The sequence below is a fragment of the Nannobrachium achirus genome (assembly GCF_963921795.1).
Source record: "Nannobrachium achirus genome assembly, chromosome: 14".
Classification (NCBI taxonomy): domain Eukaryota; kingdom Metazoa; phylum Chordata; class Actinopteri; order Myctophiformes; family Myctophidae; genus Nannobrachium; species Nannobrachium achirus.
The window spans coordinates 34,901,955-34,925,008 of NC_137821.1; the positions used below are offsets into that span (position 1 = coordinate 34,901,955).

The 23,054-nt window shown below is 43.9% G+C and overlaps 1 protein-coding gene across 1 annotated transcript in view; it reads right to left on the reverse strand.

Moving 5' to 3' along the window:
* Positions 1-4,536: 4,536 nt before the first annotated feature.
* The window catches only part of LOC308297985 (sodium/calcium exchanger 1-like), a gene marked incomplete at both ends in the record, with an annotated part of 133,755 nt that continues 115,237 nt past the window's right edge, over positions 4,537-23,054 (reverse strand). The window contains 2 exons of the mRNA XM_080741549.1: positions 4,537-4,916; positions 20,336-20,608. Of these exons, the coding sequence (XP_080597675.1) occupies positions 4,537-4,916; positions 20,336-20,608 (653 nt within the window). The remainder of the gene's footprint in view (positions 4,917-20,335; positions 20,609-23,054) is intronic.

The following is a 23,054-nucleotide window of genomic DNA, read 5'->3' on the forward strand; positions in this document are numbered from 1 at the left end:
TTACTGGTAATGCAAGTGAGCACCCAAGTTTGAATCCTTGGTCACAAACAGAAAGCTAGAGAAGTTACATAGTATACCTTCAATACAGTGATTCTCAAAATAATTTATTTCAAAGACCCCCAGTTTCATATTATATTTAGGCCTACCTCTTGGAGTTGGAACCCAATGTGCACTGTAAACTCTCAGTTACAGACCTGCGACTCGGTTAGACTTCCAATCACAGCTTTTTACCTTACACATCATTCCTGTTTGGCAGAATCTACATATCTCATATTATTTATATTTTTACATAAAAGTATTTCTTGTGGGTTCTATAAATATTTCACCAATGAAACGTATTAACAAGTGCCTGTGACAACACTGACTGGATCCATTGGGACACTTCCATTTCTTTACAAGTAACAGTTTGACAGATTTCTGCCGACCGCGACAATATGTAGATCACATAATGCAGGGTAGCTGCACGGATGGAGAAGAAGAGGGCTGTGTTCAGTCTAACGAATTTACAACTTCCCAAGCTGCCAACACAGTTCCTAAAAGAATAACACATTCTCACTCTCAAGCTGCACTATAATAGTGCTGGCATGGGACAGCATGTGACCAAACGTCATTTTACAACGGCACGATAATCCCAACCACAATGGAATGCCGAAGCGCATCCACTTTTCTCTGAATACCTGCTGCTATTGGTGTTGTACTGACATGTAAAGTATTGTATGGCTTCATCATTAATTGAGTACAATGGACCAAAGTTTGTGTTATCATTTTAGCATAGGTTCTTTGACAGTATTTCTGTACTGTTAACGTACTTGTTAATAAAGTAGTCAATCAATGACAACAGAGGGTGAGGACTCCACAAAAAAAACTGTTAAAACTATGGAGGCGCACCATCTGAAACGAGTGCCGAACGTTGCAAAGTCTGTTTCAGCCGACTCGCCGTCGCTTGAGTTGTGTACCGAATCGTGAATTATTATGTCCCCTGTCAGCATGCGATGTCACACGTACCCCCAAAACTTCAAATAGTGCCGTTGTGGTCAAATCCATCCCCAGCTGTCACCCCTTTCACCGTCACGGCATGGGTGTGAGAATGCATTGATTCTGTGGAATATTCCAGAGCTGCCACACGGTTCCTAAAAGAACAACCGGCCCTCTTGTAGACAATTCTATTTCTAACCCTCATCTGACATTTGTTTTTGTCTCATTGGCAAATGTCCATTAAAACATAGTTTCAGAGAAACAGCACAAATTCTTCATTCTTCAAAGTCTTTCTTCAAAATTGACCTATGAAATGTTTCTTATCGGGGAAGGACGGCTTAATATTAAAGTATAATAAATGTATTCTCACATACATCAATGAAGTTCCATAGAGTATTATCATGTACAATTTGAAATAACAGAGTTTACTGGTCCTTTTCACCATCAGTCACCACCATCATCATTGTCGTTGCGCTCTCCGTCGTTACAATCCTTCATTTTGATTGGTCAGTGGAGTCAATGGTCCATTTGGTCCGTACCGTTGATATATTCCTCCCGCTCATTTACTTCCTGTGTCATGATGTTACGTCATTTCCTGTTCGGCCGAGGCCAATGTTGCTTTGAATTGAGCGGAAGCGTGGTGACACTTGACCCTTCTGTACTCTACAGTATCACAATGTAAACAATTGACAGCTTTGAAAGCACGCCGTGCTTTGAATGGCTTTTCTAGGCTAGTTTAACATCAAGCACCATTCAATATTTCCTACTCCACTGTTCAAACTCACACAATTATGTTTTTTTTGTACAAGGTATACATCACTAGCATTTTCCCCCTTAGTGTAAATGTTTCTTATCCAATGCTGTTCCATCATAATGGGTGGTGGTCATCACTCCAACTTTGCCTCGATCTCATATTTTACATGTCTCTTGTGAATTTCTTCCACAAATTCTCTTTGCTTTTCCCTTTCTGTCCATTTTTAAGTTCTTCTTTCTTTTTTTTTGTCTTATTTTTTTGTTACAATTTCACGGTAAACAACATCAACACTTGACACCATTGAGAAAAAGAAAATAAGAAAAAGAAATGGTGTGGGTGCGGGAGGGAGGGGAGGGGAGGGGGGTGTTTGGCGGTTGGGACGCCGTCCTCCAAAGGCGCAGGGCGCTTGGTGATGGGGTCGGAGCGAGGAGGCGGGGTTGGTCTATGGCGGGCTTCGGTAAGGCAGGCTCACGGAATGGCGATACAACGGAAGGAATGAAAGAAGTGTACTTGGTAACACAGTCTGCGCGGCGCGTGTACTCTGTAACACGGTCTGTACAAGTATTTAGCTGTGTACTTCGTAACAGTCTGTACAGTCGTGAATAACGAGAGAGAGAGAGAGAAGCGAAGGTGTCAATATAAATAAGCTATGGCTACTGTGGAGGGAGGAAGGGCTCGCGTATATTTCATTGGACATCGGGGGGAAATGTTACTTTTAGAAGTGTGGGAGCACATTTAGCACTTTCAGCTTTTGTAGATCGTCCATTTTTTTTGGCTTATGTTCCCCCCAGAATATGGATGCTGGGATTAAAGTGGTTAATCAACTGACCAAAACCAAAATCCTATTTATTAGACATGGGGGCGCACCGCTCCCCTTCACTCCCCCTCCTTGCAACCTCTACTCCACTGAGTGGACGGACCATGTTAGCTCGCCAACGAATGGATTTTCATCTGAAAACCAGTTGTGTGACGAAGTACAGGTTAGGGTTGATGGTGCCAATGGGAGTGGCTATATTTAAATGCGTATATTGCACTCAGGAAAGGAGAAGGGAGGGGGAGGTGGGGTCTAGTTTAAAGTACATTGTCTGTTTGTCTTTTCTGTACACACCTCCAAGTAAGCCTGTTGATGAGTTCGTTCTCCATACCGGATTCAACTAAATGCTCGAAGGTGTCTAATAGAATGCAAGTGGCTAATAGAATTACATGTTGGGGTTGCCATGGATATGGCGTGGATCCACCGTTCCTGTGGCGACCAAGATAGGGTGGGCTGAGAGAATGAGAGAGGAAATGTTGCAAAAGAGAATATATCTTCGTTGTCCGGTGAAAACCTTGTATGTCCAAAACCGTTCGTTTTGCATTTATCATTTTAAAAATGATTTAAACTAGTGAAAACAGCCGATCTACAAGCACACAACGCCTCGCAGCGCCAGGCGTTGTGTGCTTGTAGATCGGCTGTTTTCACTACTTTTGTGTGACGGCCTTGTATGATGAAGCAGGGCTTTACTTTGCGAAAGAATGTACACATTTGAAACTTGGAGATACGAGGTTTCCACCCGACAACGACAATATATATATATATCCTGTACTTTTTGGTAATATAAACATCCAATATTTAAACAGAGGAGTGTGTGCCAGCGGCTGCATATCTGTTTAAGCTTCTCGTTATCTCTCGCTTGCCTTCCCCTCTCCCTCTCTGTTCTTCCCACTATGTGTGGCTCAGTCCCTGGGTATTGTTGTCGTGTTCCAGTTGGCAGACGAGACCACAATACCTAACAACTCCATTCAGTCCCGTCCACCCGCCGCTGCTTAGAGCCCACTTGATTGGCAGAACACAGAATGGCAATATGCTAACTCTCTCCTCTCCACTCCTCCCCTCCCTGCTCTCCGTGTCCCCCTGCTCCAACCCCAGCCTTCACAATCTCTAGAAACACCAATATTTGGCAGTAGTAGGTCTCTCATTAATAAACCTGTCCCCTCATCTTTCTCTCTCCCCCTCCTTTCTCTTCGTCCCCTGCTGCTCACTCCCTGTCTTTCTCCATACCTCCTGCACCAACCCCTCATATCTCTCTCTCACTATCCCCTCCCTTCTCTCTCTCTCTCTCTCTCTCTCTCTCTCTCTTCTCTCTCTCTCTCTCTCTCTCTCTCTCGCTCTCTCATCCAGATGTGTCCCTTGGTATGCTACGATGGGTCAGATTAGGTTAGGTTGCTTTTATTAGACTGTGTGTGTAGAGCAGTGGTCCTCAAAGTGAGGTCCAGGGACCCTCGAGTTTCCTCAAGAGGAGCTTTTTCAAATGGACCCCTTTCAAATGGGCCGTAACTCTGAGAGTGTGCAAAGTTGGAACCCTTTACGGGTCCGTGTTTGCACACTCTCAGGGTTAAGGGAGGTCCTTGACATCACAAAGTTTTGAGAACCACTGGCGTAGAGAGAGAGACGTGTCAAACGTGCAGAGACTGCAGACCACGAGCGGTTAACCGTCAGATTCAGATCTTTCGCTGCCGCCCCGTCCTCCTCCCTCCCTCCCTTCATCCATCCATTAATCCATCCATCCATCCATCCATCCATCCATCCAGAGGTGTCAATTGGGTATGGCAGCTGCCATACCTTGGCTACAGGGGAAAACATTTGAATGTACTTCTTAAAATAAATTCTTCATGCCTGTTGCTAAGGCATGGCAACATGACTGGTGTCTTGCGCGCGTGCAAAACACCAGTCATGTTGCCATACCTTAGCTTTTGCTAAACCGACGCCACTGCATCCATCCATCCACCCACCCTCCCTTCCTCCCTCCCTGGCATCCCCCTCCTCTTCAGAAGCCTGGTATGTGGCAATAGGCCTCCAGCGAGGCCAGCAGGATGTAGAGGAGCCACATCGAGAGGAACATGAACGCCGTGATCAGCTTGCAAGTCCGCGGGCCGCCCAGCTCGCCGCCGGCCACGCCGGGCCGCCGCCGGTACAACAGCGCGAACATGCACACCACGGCCATGACGGTGAACACGGTGACGGAGAAGGCCAGCGAGCCCGGGTCCACCTTGAAGGTCAAGCCGCGCGAGCGCCACACCACGGCCGCGATGGTCCAGGCCACGCCGATGCCCAGGAAGACGTTGACGGCGTTGGAGCCCGTCACGTTGCCGATGGAGGCGTCGGCGTACTGGTCCTGGATGGCGGCCACCTTGCTGGCGAAGGTGTCTGCGGCGGGAGGGAGGGAGAGAGAGAGACAGTGGTGTAAATGAAGCGTCAGCGTTAGTTTATGCAGGACATGGGAGTCAAGTCGCTGCTCAGCTGTAGTCAGATGTCAGTTAGCTCTGTTCTCATACCTCATTAACATATCTGCTGGTCATTATGTCACATGACTGCCATACTCCAATCAAAGCTCAATCAGTAGGGAAGGCTCCTTTAAATAGGGCTTGCTTTCTCTACCAATGCTTGGTTTCCGAAGCCTCGGAATCTTTGCTGCTTGCTGCCTCCTCCACCCGAGCCTCCACCTTTGCACGATCAGTCTGGCTAAGCTCAATACTTGTGATTGTCTGATTAAGTTACATGTCAATGTGGTTAAGCTCAAATACTGTGATTTTGTCTAAGTTCATGTCAATGTTAAGCTTTTACTATGTTACATGTCAAGGTTGAGCTCAAATACGGTGATTTTGACTAAGTTCATGTCAATGTTAAGCTTTACTATGTTACATGTCATGGTTGAGCTCAAATACTGTGATTTTGTCTAAGTTCATGTCAATGTTAAGCTTTTACTATGTTACATGTCAAGGTTGAGCTCAAATACTGTGATTTTGACTAAGTTACACGTCAATGTCTTGCTATTATTCTGCTATTGTATCCCTATGGGGGGTATTGCTTGCGTTCCCTGATTTTGCTTAGCATGCTCAGAAAAGCTTGCGCAAAACTTCAGGGAGCATCTCCTATGGCGGAGCCCTTTAAACGCCAAGATTAACTGTATTCCATTTATGCTATAAATGGTTAAATCAGCTTGTTGTGTATTCCATTTAGCAATAATTGGTTAAATGACTTGACGTGAATGTTCCTGACTAAAGTACATTTACTCAAGCACTGTACTTAAATTGTGTGTGTCTGTGTGTGTGTGTGTGGGGGGGAGGGGGGGTCAGACAGTGTTCTCTATGAAACTTGTTAACATCATTTATTTCCACGTACCTACTCTCACCTCCACATGTCCCCCATCTATTTCTCACTTTTAGTGTCGTCTGTACACAGAATTACAACGCCAAAGGCAGACAGAGAGGACTGACCTCATCATGTTTTGTTGCACAAATAAGATATTACAGATCCCATCCCATTTCAGCTTGATGGGAAATATAGAGATTGGTGTAAAGTTGTAGCCTATCTGCCTGATGCCATTGATTATTGCGACCGTAGGTCGCAGTTTACTGTCAGAACCGGCACAGCTTGTCCGTACGGATGGGTAACACCGACACTGTGGTTCCCCTGACACATCACTGTCCTGGCCATCTGACCAGTGTGGCACAGAGTCACAGCGATGTCACAGTGATGTGGTAGGGACAGAGTCCCTACCACAGGTAGGTGGTAGGGACTCTGTCATCCCAGGGATCTCCATATCTCCATATATGGGCATTGGGCATGAAAGGGATTTGTTCCCCTGGCATCACAGGGATCTCCATATAAGGGCATAGACGGGAATAGTCTGTCTGTCTGTCTGTCTGCACTGTCTGTCTTACACCCAGTGTGTATTGAGCCGTGCCTTCTATGTGTTCATTTCATTAAACGTCTTGCGAAGCTTGGCCAATGGCTAGCTTTGCCGGACGGACATACGGACGGAAAGACATACACACAAAGCCAGGTGTAGAAGCGGTTACCACCGCTCAAAAATGTAATTAATTCGGAAATAATGCATTCATATTTCTAGTGAAGACCAGGAAAATTGTAAGCGCACACACACACGCACTCGCGTTTGCACACGTATGCATGCATGCACACACACGCACACGCACGCGCACACCCCTGTGTATCAATAACAGCAGACACAGGTCAGAGTGATGGATGATGGCAGGGTAAATAAATACACAGCGTCTCATGAGAGGAGGAGAGGAGGGGAAGGGCAGTCCGAATAAACAACAGATGATTGTAACAACAGGGATGCTGGGAGCTAGCAGAACGAGAGGACGAGAGACATAGAATATTGTAGAAAGAGAGAGAGAGAGAGCGAAATTAGGATGTGAGAGAGGTGCTGAGTTGGGTGTGTCTGACAGCAAGACAGACAGACAGACAGACAGACAGACAGACAGACAGACAGACAGACAGACAGACAGACAGACAGACAGACAGACAGACAGACAGACAGTATGGCAGAGAGAGACAGAGAGGGAGATTGGGGGAATAAAGAGAATATTACATTGAATTGGGATACGTGAAGAAAAAAACAATACAACAGATGGCAAATTCAAATTGACATCCCTTGAGAGACTACACACACACACACACGCACGCACGCACGCACGCACACACACAGTACACAAACATCACAAGCAGACAGAATCGAATCCTGAGACATCCCAGGTGAGAATCCAAACATCAGCATTGGCCCAGAAATACATGATGTTTATCTGTTTATCTGTCCTTGGAAACACCCTTCAGTTGGGGCTTAGAGTTTTACTTTGTGCCCAATGCCACTGCAGCGCCACCAATGTTCAGAGACAGGTACAGCACTCTCGTCCGTGTTGCTCCCCATGCATCTTAACAGGACGAATAGCAGTATAATTTCTGACGCATGGAAAGGAAATCGCCTTTTGGAAGTAACTTTGTATCTCCATATTTCAACTTTGTATGTCCTTCCCCGGTTCATTAATGACCTACTTCGTCGTACTACAGTGTTACACAAAAGTAGCGAATAATTTTTTCGATATATTTGGAACGGGGAATCCAAGCTAATAGAAACGGCAGGCTTTGTATTCCTGTAAAGTTAGTAAGCTATAATGGAAACCATTGTTCTGGCATAAATAACAAAATAAATACATTTTAAATCTTGCCTAACGATGATATAGCTGGTTTTCTGAACAGTCCACAGCCCTCCTCAGAGATATATTACCATTTTAATGTGAGCATTATAGTGTGGTACGATGTGTACTTCCGTAGGATTTTTGTGCTAAAATTGATTTTTTTGCAGATCCTGGTTCTATAGAGTCCAAACTATGAGAAAATGATGGGTGCCAACTTTTCCGGACCCCCGCCCCCTTTCTGGGGGTCATCTAGTTTGGGACCTCCCAGAACAGTATGCCATGTCCAATTTTCTTAATATTAGGGTTGTTTTGTAGGTTTTAAAACATTCTGAGTTCATTTATTACACTTTTGAAGCAGCCAGAATAACCTTTCTGACTTTTGGTTGGGGTCTTTCCTCACCTGGGACCCCCCAGACGTAACCCTGTGCCTATCTCAGTAATCGCTCTGCTCCTGCTCCAGAAAAATGTCATATTAGATCATAATTGAATAAATGTTTTTGTAGCTGGGCTCTGAAAACAAAAATGAGTAGTAGGCAAATACCACAGGGGCTTCGGGAACCTTAGGGGGTCCTCAGAGTTACTACATAGTGTACTTCTAATGATTTTTTAGCTGAACTTTTTTTTTTTTTTTTATAGGGACCAAACTGTCAGAAAATGATGGGTGTCAGATTTTCCCAACCCCTGCCCCTTTTCTGGGGGGTCATCTATTTTAGGACCTCACAGAACAGTATGCCAGCCAGTTAATGTCCAATTCTCATAATATTAGAGCTGTTTTGAAGGTTTTCTTCATTCTAAGTTCATATATTGCACTTTTGAAGCAGCCAGAATAACCTTTCTGACTTTTGGTGGGGGTCTTTCCTCACCTGGGACCTGGGACATTACAGTCCTTGATCTGCTCCTGCTCCAGAACAGTGTCAAATTAGATCATAATTGAAGCACAAAAGCTTTTGTAGCTAACAAAAACGAGTAGCTAATACCAGGGGTCTTCCACAGGGGGTCTGGGAGGTGTCCTCAGAGTTACTACAGGGGGCCAGACAAATCTCTGGTCACCCCAACCTCCCAGTCAGCCAAGACATCTGACTGGAAAATACCCTCCACTCTCTGAATTCCATCCATTTTCTTCAATTGGTGGAAGCAATTTGTCAGGTATCATTTATACTGCATTGTGGCATTGTGATGTAGTTGGCATGGAGGATATGTGGTAGCAGTGCAGCTCCAAGTTCTTGGAAAATGGACATGTTGCTCTGCGTGCCCGCTCTGACATCACACTCTGGCTTCACTGTGATGGCACACTAACATAATCCTTTCCTTGATGTCTTCAATATTAAGCCCATATCTAACAGGACTTCATATGGCCCATATATGGAGTCCACATTGGCCACATGCCACACTAACACACGAACATATAGTGTATGGCCAAGACAGATGGCCAAGACAACCCATATCTGTGTGGCTGGTTCTATAGACAGGGATCTCCACGTATGAGCATAAAAGGGTATGATGTCAGTTGTCATAGACATAATAGGACTTTCACATAACAAATAACTGAGTAAGCATGTTTGGGCTCTCTCAGCATATCTCCATATACAGTACATGGATCTCCATATGGGTACCAGGGGTCTCCATAACTGGTCCGATATACATCACTGGTCAGATGGTAAAGAATTGGCGCCCAGAGGCATCTTATTAGTAAATAATACTGAGAATACTAATAAACCATCAAGTACACTACATAAACCCAGGATGCATAAAACTAACAGTTTCTAATATTATTCAAAAATAGATAGCAAATTGCAGAACTGGTTGCAAGAATAGGACCAAAACTGAAATAGCCGTTTGGCTGGCCCCCTGTAGTAACTCTGAGGACACCTGGGGGTCCCGGATCCCCTTTGGATGGTATTAGCTACTACAGGTACAAAAGCTTTTATGCTTCAATTATGATCTAATTTGACACTGTTCTGGAGCAGGAGCAGAACAAGGACTGTAATGAGTACTGAGATAGGCACAGGGGTCAGTACGGGGGTCCCAGGTGAGGAAAGACCCCCACCAAAAGTCAGAAAGGTTATTCTGGCTGCTTCAAAAGTGCAATATATGAACTTGTTTTAAAACCTTCAAAACAACTCTAAGATTATGACAATTGGACATTAACTTTTTCGCCGCCGTTGACAGTCCTCACCGTCATTGAAAGGGTTAATACCATGGCGCCGTTGACGGTGAGGACTGTGAATCTTACTGTATATACAGTAAAGATATTATTACTTACTTAATGTCGCTCCGGTCCCGCTCGCATCGGTAATGTCGGCGATTTGTTTACAACGCACGTTGGGCGTGCACGCGAAGTGAAGCTCCTCAATGTTAAGTCAATGGAGAGGCCCATAAAGAAACTTCATTTAAACAAAATAGCCATTTTGAGACATTTTGCAGCAGATCTAAATGTAAACAAGGCACAAGGCAGGGCGCAGCCATCTTGCCTCTTCTTGTCCCACACTGTCATGTGACTAGATGACGTAATCGTTGCCGTCAAGTGATAATCCAAAAAAACAAAAACAACCCCCTTCCGGCCCTTCAAAATAATAGCGGCGGCCGACGGAGGAAACGACGTGGCGCCGAGGCACCAAGCAACCTTCAGATTAAGAGGCAGTAGATGTGTTAACTGGCTGGCATACTGTTCTGCGAGGTCCTAAAATAGATGACCCCCCCAGAAAGGGGGCAGGGGTCAGGAAAATCTGACACCCATCATTTTCTGACAGTTTGGTCCCTATAAAAGCCAAAGCAGTAAAAAATACATTTTAGCAAAGAAATCCTTAGAAGCACACTTCGTATTACACTATGTAGTACCTTTGAGGACCCCCAGGGGTCCCGAACCCCCTGTGGAAGACCCCTAGTATTTGTTACTACTTATTTTTGTTTTCAGAAAAAAACTTTTATGCTTCAATTATGATCTAATATGACATTGTTCTGGAGCAGGAGCAGAGCGAGTACTGAGATAGGCACAGGGGTCCGTCTGGGGGGTCCCAGGTGAGGAAAGACCCCAACCAAAAGTTAGAAAGCTTATTCTGGCTGAACTCAGAATGTTTTAAAACCTACAAAACAACCCTAATATTAAGAAAATTGGACATTAACTGGCTGGCGTACTGATGACCCTAGATGACCCCCAGAAAGGGGGCAGGGGTCCGGAAAAGTTGGCACCCATCATTTTCTCATAGTTTGGACTCTATAGAACCAGGATCTGCAAAAAAATCAATTTTAGCACAAAAATCCTACGGGAGCTGTTTTTTGGACGCATCGTACCACACTATTAGTGAGAACCAAGTATGAAGGTTGAAAATGGTCCTTTAAGTGAACGTAAAAGTGCTTACGTGTGTCTGTGGGTTTTATAAATGCTGATCCAATGAAAAGTGTTAACAAGAGTTACATTGAACTACACTACATTGGAACACAGGTTATTGTTTTCCATTTTCTGACAAGTAACAGTTTGGGATATACTGTGTGAGGTTTCCACCCGACAACAACGGAATATGATTTATTTTCTCCTTCAAATCATATTTGTTGTGTGTCTTTATCACCTGCGCCAGTGGAGTTTCGGGGACGTTTATGTTTACATCCATTAGTCTGCCTGTTTGACTGTTAGCAGGATATCTCCTGAAGTTATGACTGCATTTGCAAGAAAACTTGCGGAAAGTTTGGCCGTGGGAGACAGGGAAGGACCCAATACATATTCACACTGATTGGACTAAAGGGGCTTCTGGGCAATGCTTCTCACAAAAACACTACATTATTGACTCAACCAAGCAAATAACGCTCACATATCCAATGTGGAATTGACAAACTGTATCTGGGAAATTGCGGTGTAACTGGGTGCAGTGTTTTCTGGTTTATTATGATGTAATACTGCAGCAAACAGAACTGCATAAATGTCTTGACACTTGCTTTTTACTTAGTAGGAGCTGTTATTCATTCAGGAACACTTAGGTCAGGGAGTAGATGTAACCATTTATTGAAACAAATGAAATAGACCTAAACCAGGCGTTATGTCCAGGGAGTGGGAGACAGATAACCCCAGAGCCTTGTATAGAGAGTTCTGCCAATGCGGGTTCAGAAACAGCACCGGTCACGTTATGCAGGAAATGTCACTTTTTCCCCATAGATTCCAATGCATTCCATAAACTTCCGGTTCAGTGCTTTATCACTATTAGATGTGTATGTAGAAGACCTGGCCCCATAAAGTGAACGGAGATGACGCGACTCTCCAATAGAGGGAACCCTAGCTGGGAACCCCACCCTCGCTGACTTAATTTAGGAGAAAATAAAAGCGATCAGTCTGGTGTTGTGTACCAGCAGGTGCCGCACACAGCTGTGATTGGAGTGTAGAAAAGCGTGGCTCATAGAGAACAATCAGCAGAGTGCCAGTTGATTACAGCTGAGGCCGGCATGACTACCGTGCCCTGTATGAACTAAAGCGATGCTTCGTTTCATTTCACTCACTTCTAGTGAGCGACTATCAACTCCTCAATCCTCACTCCTTGCTGGGGAGCACATATAAAATAGGACCATAAACCTAGGGGAAATTATCGTCAATTTCTGTGGAACCATTTCTGCTTTTCAATCTTTCAGGCTTACATTGATGAAGGCTCTGAGGGAACGGATTAAACTGTTACTCACTACGTGTTCAACTGCAGCTGCGATCGTTCCTTTACTTGGTATTCCGTCCTTCACTGAGACAGGCGCAGTAGGAGAGAAGGCCCTGGGCAGGATTAGATTTGCCAGGGGGGGTCTACCACCCTCTGGAATATCATTTTTATGGCTGGTGGGGATATGTTTTATCCCTGCTTCCGGTCAGGCTGAATTAAATAGTGTGGGGTAATCATTGTCGAGATGAAATAAGCGCAGAAAAATAGTGCCATTTGCAAATGTACGATCGCTATTTTCACTAGGTTTGAAGATTCTTTACAACAGGGATACAACTGGTTAAAACAGCAAAGTTATTTATGTATGAAACATTGAAAAAGATTTGTACATTTTTAACCACCACTGCTCCGATTGCGATTATTGGGGCTGATAACGATCACCGATCAACTGGAATCAGTATTTCTATTTATTGTGTTACTGTAGCAGCATTTATATTTAATGATTCTTCTTACAAAACATAGACATTGTATATTAACACATTGGCCGCCATTTTAACATTGACTGTATGGCTCTCCTGCCATTTTGTTTAATAAAAAAATTGATATATTTTTTTTATATTGAAATTTTTCCTAAATTCTGTATTTTTTCGACAATGTCATACAGAACCTCAAATGAAACAGGACAAACTCTAGTCTCACCGAAAAATAAAATAAATAAATAAAAAGCTTTTTTTTCTATAGTTGCAGCCATCTCAAAATAGCAATTTTTGACCAAAATCCAGCTATAATTGAAAGAACTGGAGATATTGACCTTTTTGTGATTGATGGCTTTTCGAGCGAATAACTCAGTTGATATTTGTATTTATGGCGTCAGGCACTTATCAGATAAGTGTACTAATGTAATTATGTAATAGGAATTATTTTTAGAATTTTCTGTTTAGAAAAATGCAGAGAAAAATATTTTTATATGCTATGTCTGACCAAAAACAGCAAGTTCACATTGATATACTATTACTGCTACAGTATTCTACAAGTCTGCTACAAGTCACTTGGGGGCGCTGTCTCTCTGTTTCTGTGTGTAAATGCTAGTTGCGCTCTGTAGGCCTACAGGTGCACACACACACATTGACATCAAAGGGGGCATGAGTCTTTACAACCAGTAAGACTCCCTAATCGGGAGATAAGCGACCGTTGGTCGCTTATCTCCACAAATATCACAACCTCCACCTCTCACGTCATACGGGTAGCCATAGTTACACCTGGAATGTTGAATCTCCATATATGGAGATAACCTACGCATCACACAAAGTCTGACCTCACCAGCCCATACTTGGGCATGGACGACTTATATCTCCATATACGGAGATGGCCATATATGGAGATACGATGACATCACAGAGTCCACAGCTGATGATGTGGCGTGATGTCATACAATACACAAACAAGCCCTATATAAAGGGGCAATTCTCACCAGGGAAGAGAGCATTGCCTGGAATGTTGAATCTCCATATATTGAGATAACCTACGCATCACACAAAGTCTGACCTCACCAGCCCATACTTGGGCATGGACGACTTATATCTCCATATACGGAGATGGCCATATATGGAGATACGATGACATCACAGAGTCCACAGCTGATGATGTGGCGTGATGTCATACAATAAACAAACAAGCCCTATATACTGATGCGATACGATGACATCACAGAGTCCACAGCTGATGATGTGGCGTGATGTCATACAATAAACAAACTATGGGTTTATGTTTTTTGTTTTATGTTTTATGTACTGTCTGGCTGGTGGTGTGCGCGTGTTCTCGGGGGGGTGTGCGGCGCTGGTGAGTGTCACACTTGCGAACGGTGTCAACGACACATAAATCTAATAGCGGGTTACCTAACGGGGCGTTAAGATTTCTTAGCTGGAACGTAAAAGGCCTGGGTAATCCTGTCAAGAGGGCGAAAGTCCTCGCCCACCTTAAGTCCCTGCAACCCGATGTTATCTTTCTACAGGAAACCCATGCAAAGCGCAATGTGCAATCAATTCTTCGGGCAAACTGGTTGGGTCAGGCCTATCATGCCAATTTTGGTGCTAAAGCTAGAGGAGTAGCTATATTGTTTCGCAAAAATGTTCCATTCATCCACTCTGCAACATTGACCGACCCTGACGGGAGATTTCTTATTCTTAGTGGTCAATTGGCTTCACAAAATGTAACACTCGTAAATATATATGGCCCCAATTTTGACTGCCCTGACTTCTTTCAAAAACTTTTTAACTCAATCCCTAACATCCATGCTACCAATGTCCTTATCGCAGGAGACGCTAACTGTGTAATGGACTCTACTCTGGACAAAAGCTCCACGCTCTCATCTAACCAATCAAAGGCTGGAGGCCTATTGAACACCTTGCTTAAAAGCCTGAATATTGTTGATATTTGGAGATTGGTTAATCCTGCGGGGAGGGAATACTCATTTTACAGTCCAGTGCACAAAACTTCAAGTCGCATAGACTATTTCTTCCTAGACTCTAAACTCTTGTCCGCGGTAATTGATAGCACATACCATCCGATACTTGTCTCCGATCATAGCCCAGTTACACTGGACTTACAATTCAAGGATCTAGACAATAGAAGGAATAAGTCTTGGCGGTTTGATCCCCTACTTCTTAAGGACGAAGTTTTCCACAAAGAAATGGGGGGCCATATCTCCTTCTTTTTTGCCTCTAACGATAATGGAGAGGTCGATGACTCTGTCCTATGGGAATCCTTTAAAGCTGTAATGAGAGGTCACATAATTGCATTTTCGTCAGCCAAACGTAAGCTTCAAGAACAGTCTCTGAGATTAATAGAGGTTACTTTAACTCAATTGAATAAAGATTATCTAGACTCCCCCTCGTCAGAAATACTGGGCAAAATTACGAAATTGAAATACGACTACAACTCTATTCTTACTAAACGAGTTTGCTCCCAATTATTAAATTACAGACAAAAGATATTTGAATTTGGAGACAAACCACACAAACTACTGGCTAGACTGCTTCGACAATCCCAAGCCTCCCAGGCCATCCTCTCTATCAATAACAAGAACGGAAATCGAGTTACTGACCCTAAAGAAATAAATAACTGTTTTGAAGAGTTTTACCGTGACCTTTATAGCTCCAAAAGTACCTCTAGTCAGGAGGATATCGACAATTTTTTGCAAGAATGTGATCTCCCCTCATTAAGTGAGGAAGCAGTGGCGGAGTTAGATGCAGACATTACATTAGGGGAAGTCAAGATAGCTATCCAGCAGGCTCCGAATAACAAAGCCCCTGGGCCGGACGGCTTTGGGGCGGAGTTTTATAAGGCCTACTCCAGCCTCTTAGCGCCTTTCATACTTCGTATGTTGAATAACTCTAAAGAATCAGGCTCTCTGCCGAAGGGGCTGTACCATGGTAGGATTTCCCTACTACTTAAAAAGGACAAGGACTCTTCACTAGCATCCTCATACAGACCCATTTCTCTTTTGCCAACGGAAACCAAAATACTGAGCAAAATTCTTTCTTCTAGGCTTAAAGAGCATATTTGCAATATTATTCACCCGGATCAGACTGGGTTCATGCCCTCCAGACATATACAGTATAATATGAGGAGGCTGTTTAATCTAATCTACAACCCTGCACGTAGTACGGAGGATGCGGTCGCGATCTCACTTGACGCCCAGAAGGCCTTTGACCAAATTGAACATCCATATATGCTTTCCGTCTTGACTAAATTTGGCTTTGGGGATTCTTTCATTAACTGGATTAAGGTCATATATCACGAACCATCGGCCTCAGTCCTCACTAATCAAAATGAATCGAAACCATTCAGGCTTTTTAGAGGCACACGCCAGGGGGATCCGATCTCACCTTATATATTCGCGCTTGCGTTGGAACCCTTAGCTGCGAGGATACGGGCCTGCTCAGTAATCCACCCGATTGTGCAACATGGTACCTCGCACAAAATTTCGGCCTACGCTGACGATGTGGTCTTGTTTATTTCTGATCCAAGGGCTTCCATCCCCACACTGCTAAACCTCATCAATGAGTTTGGTTCTTTTTCAGGGTACAGAATAAACTGGGATAAAAGCGAACTGATGCCTTTATCAGATGTAGTGGACAAAACCTTTCTGTCATCCACCCCATTCAAAATTGTCTTGGATAAATTTACGAGTCTGGGAATTATAGTCACTAGTAAATTGAATAACTTACTGAAGGCAAACTGGAACCAAAAAAATAAAACAATTGCAGAAAAACATAGAGTTCTGGAACACCTTACCCTTATCAATGGCTGGACGTATTAACGCCATCAAAATGGTAACTTTACCTAGATTTTTGTATGTCTTCCAATCAATCCCAACAAGCATTCCTCAATATTATTTTAAGAAACTAGACTCAATCATCTCCGCCTTTATATGGTTTGGCAAAACTCCCAGGATTACTCGTCTACATCTGTGCAAAAGTAGGAGTGAGGGTGGATTTGGTCTCCCTCAATTCAGACTATATTACTTGGCAGCTAACTTAAATTTTATTACTCAATGGTTTGACTGTTACCCAGGCTATAACCTTGAAAGTATGCCCTCCTGGCTAAGAATGGAACACTTGTCGTGCACAGGCACGTGCCTACCCGCACTGCTAAATAGTCCTGTTAAGTTTAAGAAGGATATCTATAGTCATAACCCTATAATTCAGCATTCTCTTAAAATCTGGTCTCAAATCTCAAAACTGATAAAAGCTCCCAAATTGTATATGTACACTCCCATTTGTGGCAATCATGCCTTTAAACCAGGCCTGACCGACCCAGTTTTTCGTCTCTGGAGGGAAAAAGGAATCGAATCCTTAAGTAACTTGTATAGGGATGACCATTTTGTTTCTTTTCAACAACTCAAGCAGTTGTGTCAACTTCCGGCATCACACTTTTTTAGATACTTACAGATTAGAAACTTTTTCAGAACTCATGTCCCACAATTCGAACAAAAGACTCGTCATCCGACACTAGAGAGCATAATGAGAGTCGATTCCTTTGGTAAAGGTGCAGTCTCACAATACTATGCAACTTTGCAAGATTTGTCTAGTCTACCCTCTCTCCCATTCAAAGAGAACTGGCAAAGAGAGCTAGGTATTGTTATCTCGGACGAAACGTGGGAGGAGTGTATTGACAATATTCATCACAGCTCTATTAATGTCAGGCATGGCCTCATCCAATTTAAGATCATTCACAGATTACACTTCTCCCCGACTAAAGTGCATAAATTATTTAGGGATTCTTCTCCCCTGTGTGGCAAATGCTTTATTGAGCAAGGTACCTTAGCACATCAATTTGTTCAATGCCATAAGTTGCAAAACTTTTGGAACCAAATTTTTGACTTTCTTGGGAAAGCTTATGAGAGGGAACTCCCTCCTGCTCCGTTAACTGCGCTCTTCGGGGTGCTGGAGCCAGGGTGGGCCCAAAACAACCGGGAGAATCAAGTTGTTAGGCTCTCTACATTGCTCGCCAGGAAATTAATCCTTCAAGCCTGGAAATCAGTTAAACCCCCATCCATTGACATGTGGATAAAGGAACTAGGCGGAGTCCTGCACCTGGAGAGAGTAAGATTTGTCCTCACAGATAGGGAGCCCCAGTTCCAAAAAATATGGTCACCTATCCTGCGCCTTTTAGAGTCCCTGAAAAGAGTAGACAGTGCTTAGTCGCCCCCTAGGGTCACCTGCTAACTTTTACTGATCAAGTACAACGTGTGATTACTCTATATGCTGTTCGCCTATCTCCGGGGACGCGTGCCGCCATCAGCCATTTGTTTGTTTGTTTGTTTGATTGTTGTTTGTCTTGTTTATTTTTTCCTTTCTTGTGTGTTTTGTCATTATTGCTGTAGTATTATTTATGTTTTAACTGTCAATTTTGTTTTATTGTTTATATATGTATATTCGACTTTTGTATTGGTATAAGGTTTTTTTCTACTCTGTCATATGGTCCAACCTGGTTTTGTCATGATGTTTTCTCTCCATAGTTGCTATGGACGATATGTCTTTAAAAATGAAAAATACTAATAAACAGATGTTAAAAAAAAATACAATAAACAAACAAGCCCTATATACTGATGCGGAGATATGAGCAGGGCAAAGGTGTGACGTGTGACGTGTGACCGACCGACGGACGGCCGGTGGAGGTTTTCATAGTAAACTGCTCCCTGACGGTCGCAATAACACTTCTAGAATACACCTCTAGAATGGATTGCTATGACATTTGTTCAACAAGGTGATCAGCAATCTCTCAACACGTCGCTCTGCGACACTTTGAGAGCTTGTAGAGCTTGTAGATCTGCTATTTTCACATTCTAGCACATGTTAGAAAATGTCTCCCCCTGCCCCTAAAAAATCCTCTGCACTGCCCTGGCTAGAGCAGGGCAGACGCAGTTTGCTAACGAGGCGAGGCTGTAGTTGATCGATCGCTTGTTGGCTGTAGTTGATGCTTGTTTTGGTGGAGCGTGGGCCAGGGACCCCCACGCCCACCTGGTTCCCTAAGTGTTGGCTGGAGACCAGGGGACCCCCTTTGTGAGACCCCATCGACAGGGACCACTTGTCCCTGCAACTGGATCATGTGAACTTTATGTAACAAATGATCGGCTTATTGATTGATTTTACAATGTTATGTAACTCCGCACTGCTCTGGGAGGTCGGCGAAGCGTTGGACCCGCGGACCCCTTATTGGTTCCGTTAGAAAGGCGACCAGGGACCCCCACCTTTGCAAAGGCGATCATGGCTTGTTTGTGGACTAAATACCATTACAAAACTAATATTATAGCCTGGATATATGGATTATAACCCAGGGTGTGGATTCAAATCAACCATCATCATTATCAGGTACGTTTTAGAAGCATTTATATGGCGAATTGGCGATAATTGTGTGTTTTGTGTCTTGAGAGAGAGAGAGAGAGAGAGAGGCAGATCTCACTGATAGCACTGTTTTTTTATGGGACTGAACACCATCAGGGGGTCCAACAGGGACCACTGAAACAGAGATATAGTGGTCCTGGAGGGAAGCACACACACACACACACACACACACACACACACACACACACACACACACACACACACACACACACACACACACACACACACACACACACACACACACACACACACAGCTGTTCTCACACTTTTTTTTCTCTTCTCTTTTTTTTTTCGGCAGCCAGCCTTTTGAGCTCAAATGCGTCTTTTGCCAGTTCACTGTGGGTTATGGGGAGATTTATACATTTGTATTGCAATTTATACATTATTACAGTATTTTTTTCAAACACACTTACTTTGATGTGTGATATTTTAGGTTCCCTTTAAGATAAAAGGCTCAGACTTTGTGACGGGCTGTGGAAGAATGTAATTAAACATTACATTATATAAAAGCAAATTCTCGGGACTATCGGGCCTGGCGGGGAACGACATTGGGATTTTCTCGGGACTATCGGGGGAGGCGGGGAATGAGTTAAGTATAAACATTAGGAGATTGCAAGCCGAGGTCCTTTAGTATCCAATTCAACTTGTAGAAGTTGAAGCTGGGGTTACATTCAGTCCCACAGATACATATTGTGAAAATAGCTGATCTAGCTTGTAGATCGGCAAAGCCGATCCTGATCAAAGCATTCTGCCGATCGCCATCACTCACCGATCAATCGGAACATCGTCTATTTGAAAATAGCCGATCTACAAGGTCACAACATGCGTTATGCGATGCATTGTGAGCTCATACTGTACATCTGATACCTTCAAAATTTGGAAAAATTTTGTTATAATGAATATTGTAACACAAATCTTGTATGAGGAACCGAATAATTTGAGATCGACAACCTCTTAACTACAATAGCTATGCTGAAGTTCTCATTAATGGCCCAGCAGGTGGCGCCAATTCCCTTCCTGGGCTGCAGAAGAAATACAAAACTTTCACTCCATCAAAGTAAATGGGAACTCAACCCTGGAAGACTCACCTGGCACGGACGTGCCGAGGGCCACGAACACCACGGCCGTCACCGAGTCCTTCAGGCCCACCGTGCAGCCGAAGTGGGACGCCAGGTCGCCGGTGACGGCCGTCAGCACGCCGATGAGCGAGATGGACACCATGAAGCACGCCCAGCCGTTCCAGTACTCGGTGGGCGGGACGAAGGCGAACAGCACCTTCCAGAAGACGGTCAGGAAGTGCATGATGTAGTCGAAGCAGGACGGCAGCCGCTCCTCGCCGCTCTCCTCCTCGTCGTCGTCGCCTGGCGGGGTAGGGATTAGGAAGGGAGAGACAGACAGAAGTATTCAGATAGTAAAATATACTTACAGTACCGGTAAGTAAAAGTAATACATAATACATTTTTTATGACTACCTCATAACACAATAAATGTCGTCATGTCATCACCACAGCAACTGAGTGTGGACAGCCGGTCCTAATGGTGCGTTCACACGGGGAAATCTCGCTCTTTCGAATGACCACCATTTCGACAACGGAGCGTCGGGAGGGTAAGCGACTCACCCCACGGAGGTTAGGGTTAGGGTAATGGTTAGGTTTGGGTGTCAAAAAGATGACACATACTGTAGAAACAGCTACAAAGATACAGTCTACCATTCGTTGTCAATGGAAGCCAGCGACATATATACGAAGATACGTATCGGCTACAAAGTAGTGATGGGCAATCCCGTTCATTTCGGTGAACGAATCGTTTCATTCACGTTCACGGTAACAATCCGTTCAAACGATTCGTTCACGCTCACCGTTCATAGCGCGATCGTCCCCTGAAAAACACTATCGCGGGAGCGTTTTTATTACGTCGCGCATACAGCCCGTCCTCCCGTCCTGTGTGCCGGTGGCTATTAGGGGGAGGGGGGTATGAACGAAAGTGTGAACAACACATTTTAAGGATTTGATAGATAGATACCTTTATTCACATTCACATGATTCGATTCTTATGAACGAATCACTCATGAACGACACATCACTACAACAAAGCTACACGTAAAATGAGCTGGCTTAAACCTCACACAGATTTGCTGTGTAGCTTTGTGTCTTATTTTGTGTCAGCCAATGTGAACGCAGAGATCATACTTCAGCCTGACCACAGGAAGAAACTCCAGACGGAGAGAAAGTTCCCGCTGAAGTCAGAGAGGCTGATTAAACTGTTAGACGTGTGTGTCTCTAAGCATTTCTGTATTGGTGTGCTTGTGTGGGGAAAAGAATGCCTTGAATTGTGATTACTGTGCTTGTTTTAACACACACGTACGAGCGTGCACACACACACACATGCCCGCGCGCAGCCTGTGGCCATCTGAAGTAGCCCGTGAGCAGTTGATTGGTTCTCTCTTTTCTGTTTAGGTCTGTAATTCCTCAGTAATTCTGCAGTGAGCAGCAGTCAGCCGTATGCCCACCCAGCCTCTAATCAGGGCTCTGGCTGTGTACACAAGCTGAGTCTCTCACTGAAAAGCCCCCATGCCAGATATATCAATGGTGTCAGGCGGAAACCTTGTATCTCCAGAGTCTTACTGGTAAAGTAGAAAAACGTTTTTTTTCTTTTCTTTTTTTTTAGTTTTGTTTTTTAATTTAGAGTAGCCAATTATTTTCTTTATTTTAGATCCCTTGTCACTGCTATTGTATCCTACTGACGCACCTGGGCTGCCAGTGAGGAGTCCCCACCGGGAGGACACAGAGCTTTCGTCCCACTCCTACCGCCCAACACTCCCCGCTGACAGGTGCCACCCCCAGCCCGTAGGAGTACGTGCAATGACCAATATCACCCCCCGCCCCGGCTTTGCTCCCCTATAACACGGGCCATAGGTGCCCGACAAAGACGGTTGCACCACGGTGGATTCTAACCAACAACCTCTGTGGTGGTGGGCATGGACTTTACCACTCCGGCACCATTTTCACCATGAATTGAGTACAAACGGACCCCAATGTAAACAAGCCATTTTGCTTTCTTGGGTTTAAATCCTCTTAGTAGACCTTGTATATGTCAAGCAAGCAATCAATCAACCAATCAATCAATCAATCAATCAAACAAACCTGTGCACCAAATCTGCTATTTTAGCCTTTAAAGGAGTAGTTCACCCCCAAAATGATTTTTTTCCTATTGATTACGCATGCCATGGAGACTTGAGTTTAATAATATTTTTCGTTTTTTGTCGTATTCCTAAGACAATAATTTGATTACAATGAATTTACCACCATTGATTCTGGATGGGGACCCAAATGCATTCGGGTCCCCATCCAGAGTTAATCGGGGTAAATTTACTCAAATACATTGTTTGTCTTATGAATGCGACAAATACGAAAAAATATAATTAAACTCAAGTCTCCATGGCATGCGTAATCAAGAGAAAGAATTATAATTTTGGGAGTGAACTACTCCTTTAACTCACACATTTGTGAAAATAGTATGTCTGTGGGTTTTTAGAAATGTTGAACCAATGAAAAGTATCAACAAGAGCTTGAGACTAAATAATAACCACATTGGACCCATTGGAACACAGGTCCATTTTTACAATTTCCTGAAACGTAACCGTTTTGGACATAAAAGATTTCCAGACAGCAGCGGCCGATATGCTTGTTACATGCAAATGACTAATCACAGCGTCCTTCCACTGTGCTCTCCAGGCACTGACTAATCCTCACTTCCACTCAGACATGGCCAGAATGCCTTCCTAATTATCACATGCAATGTCACATA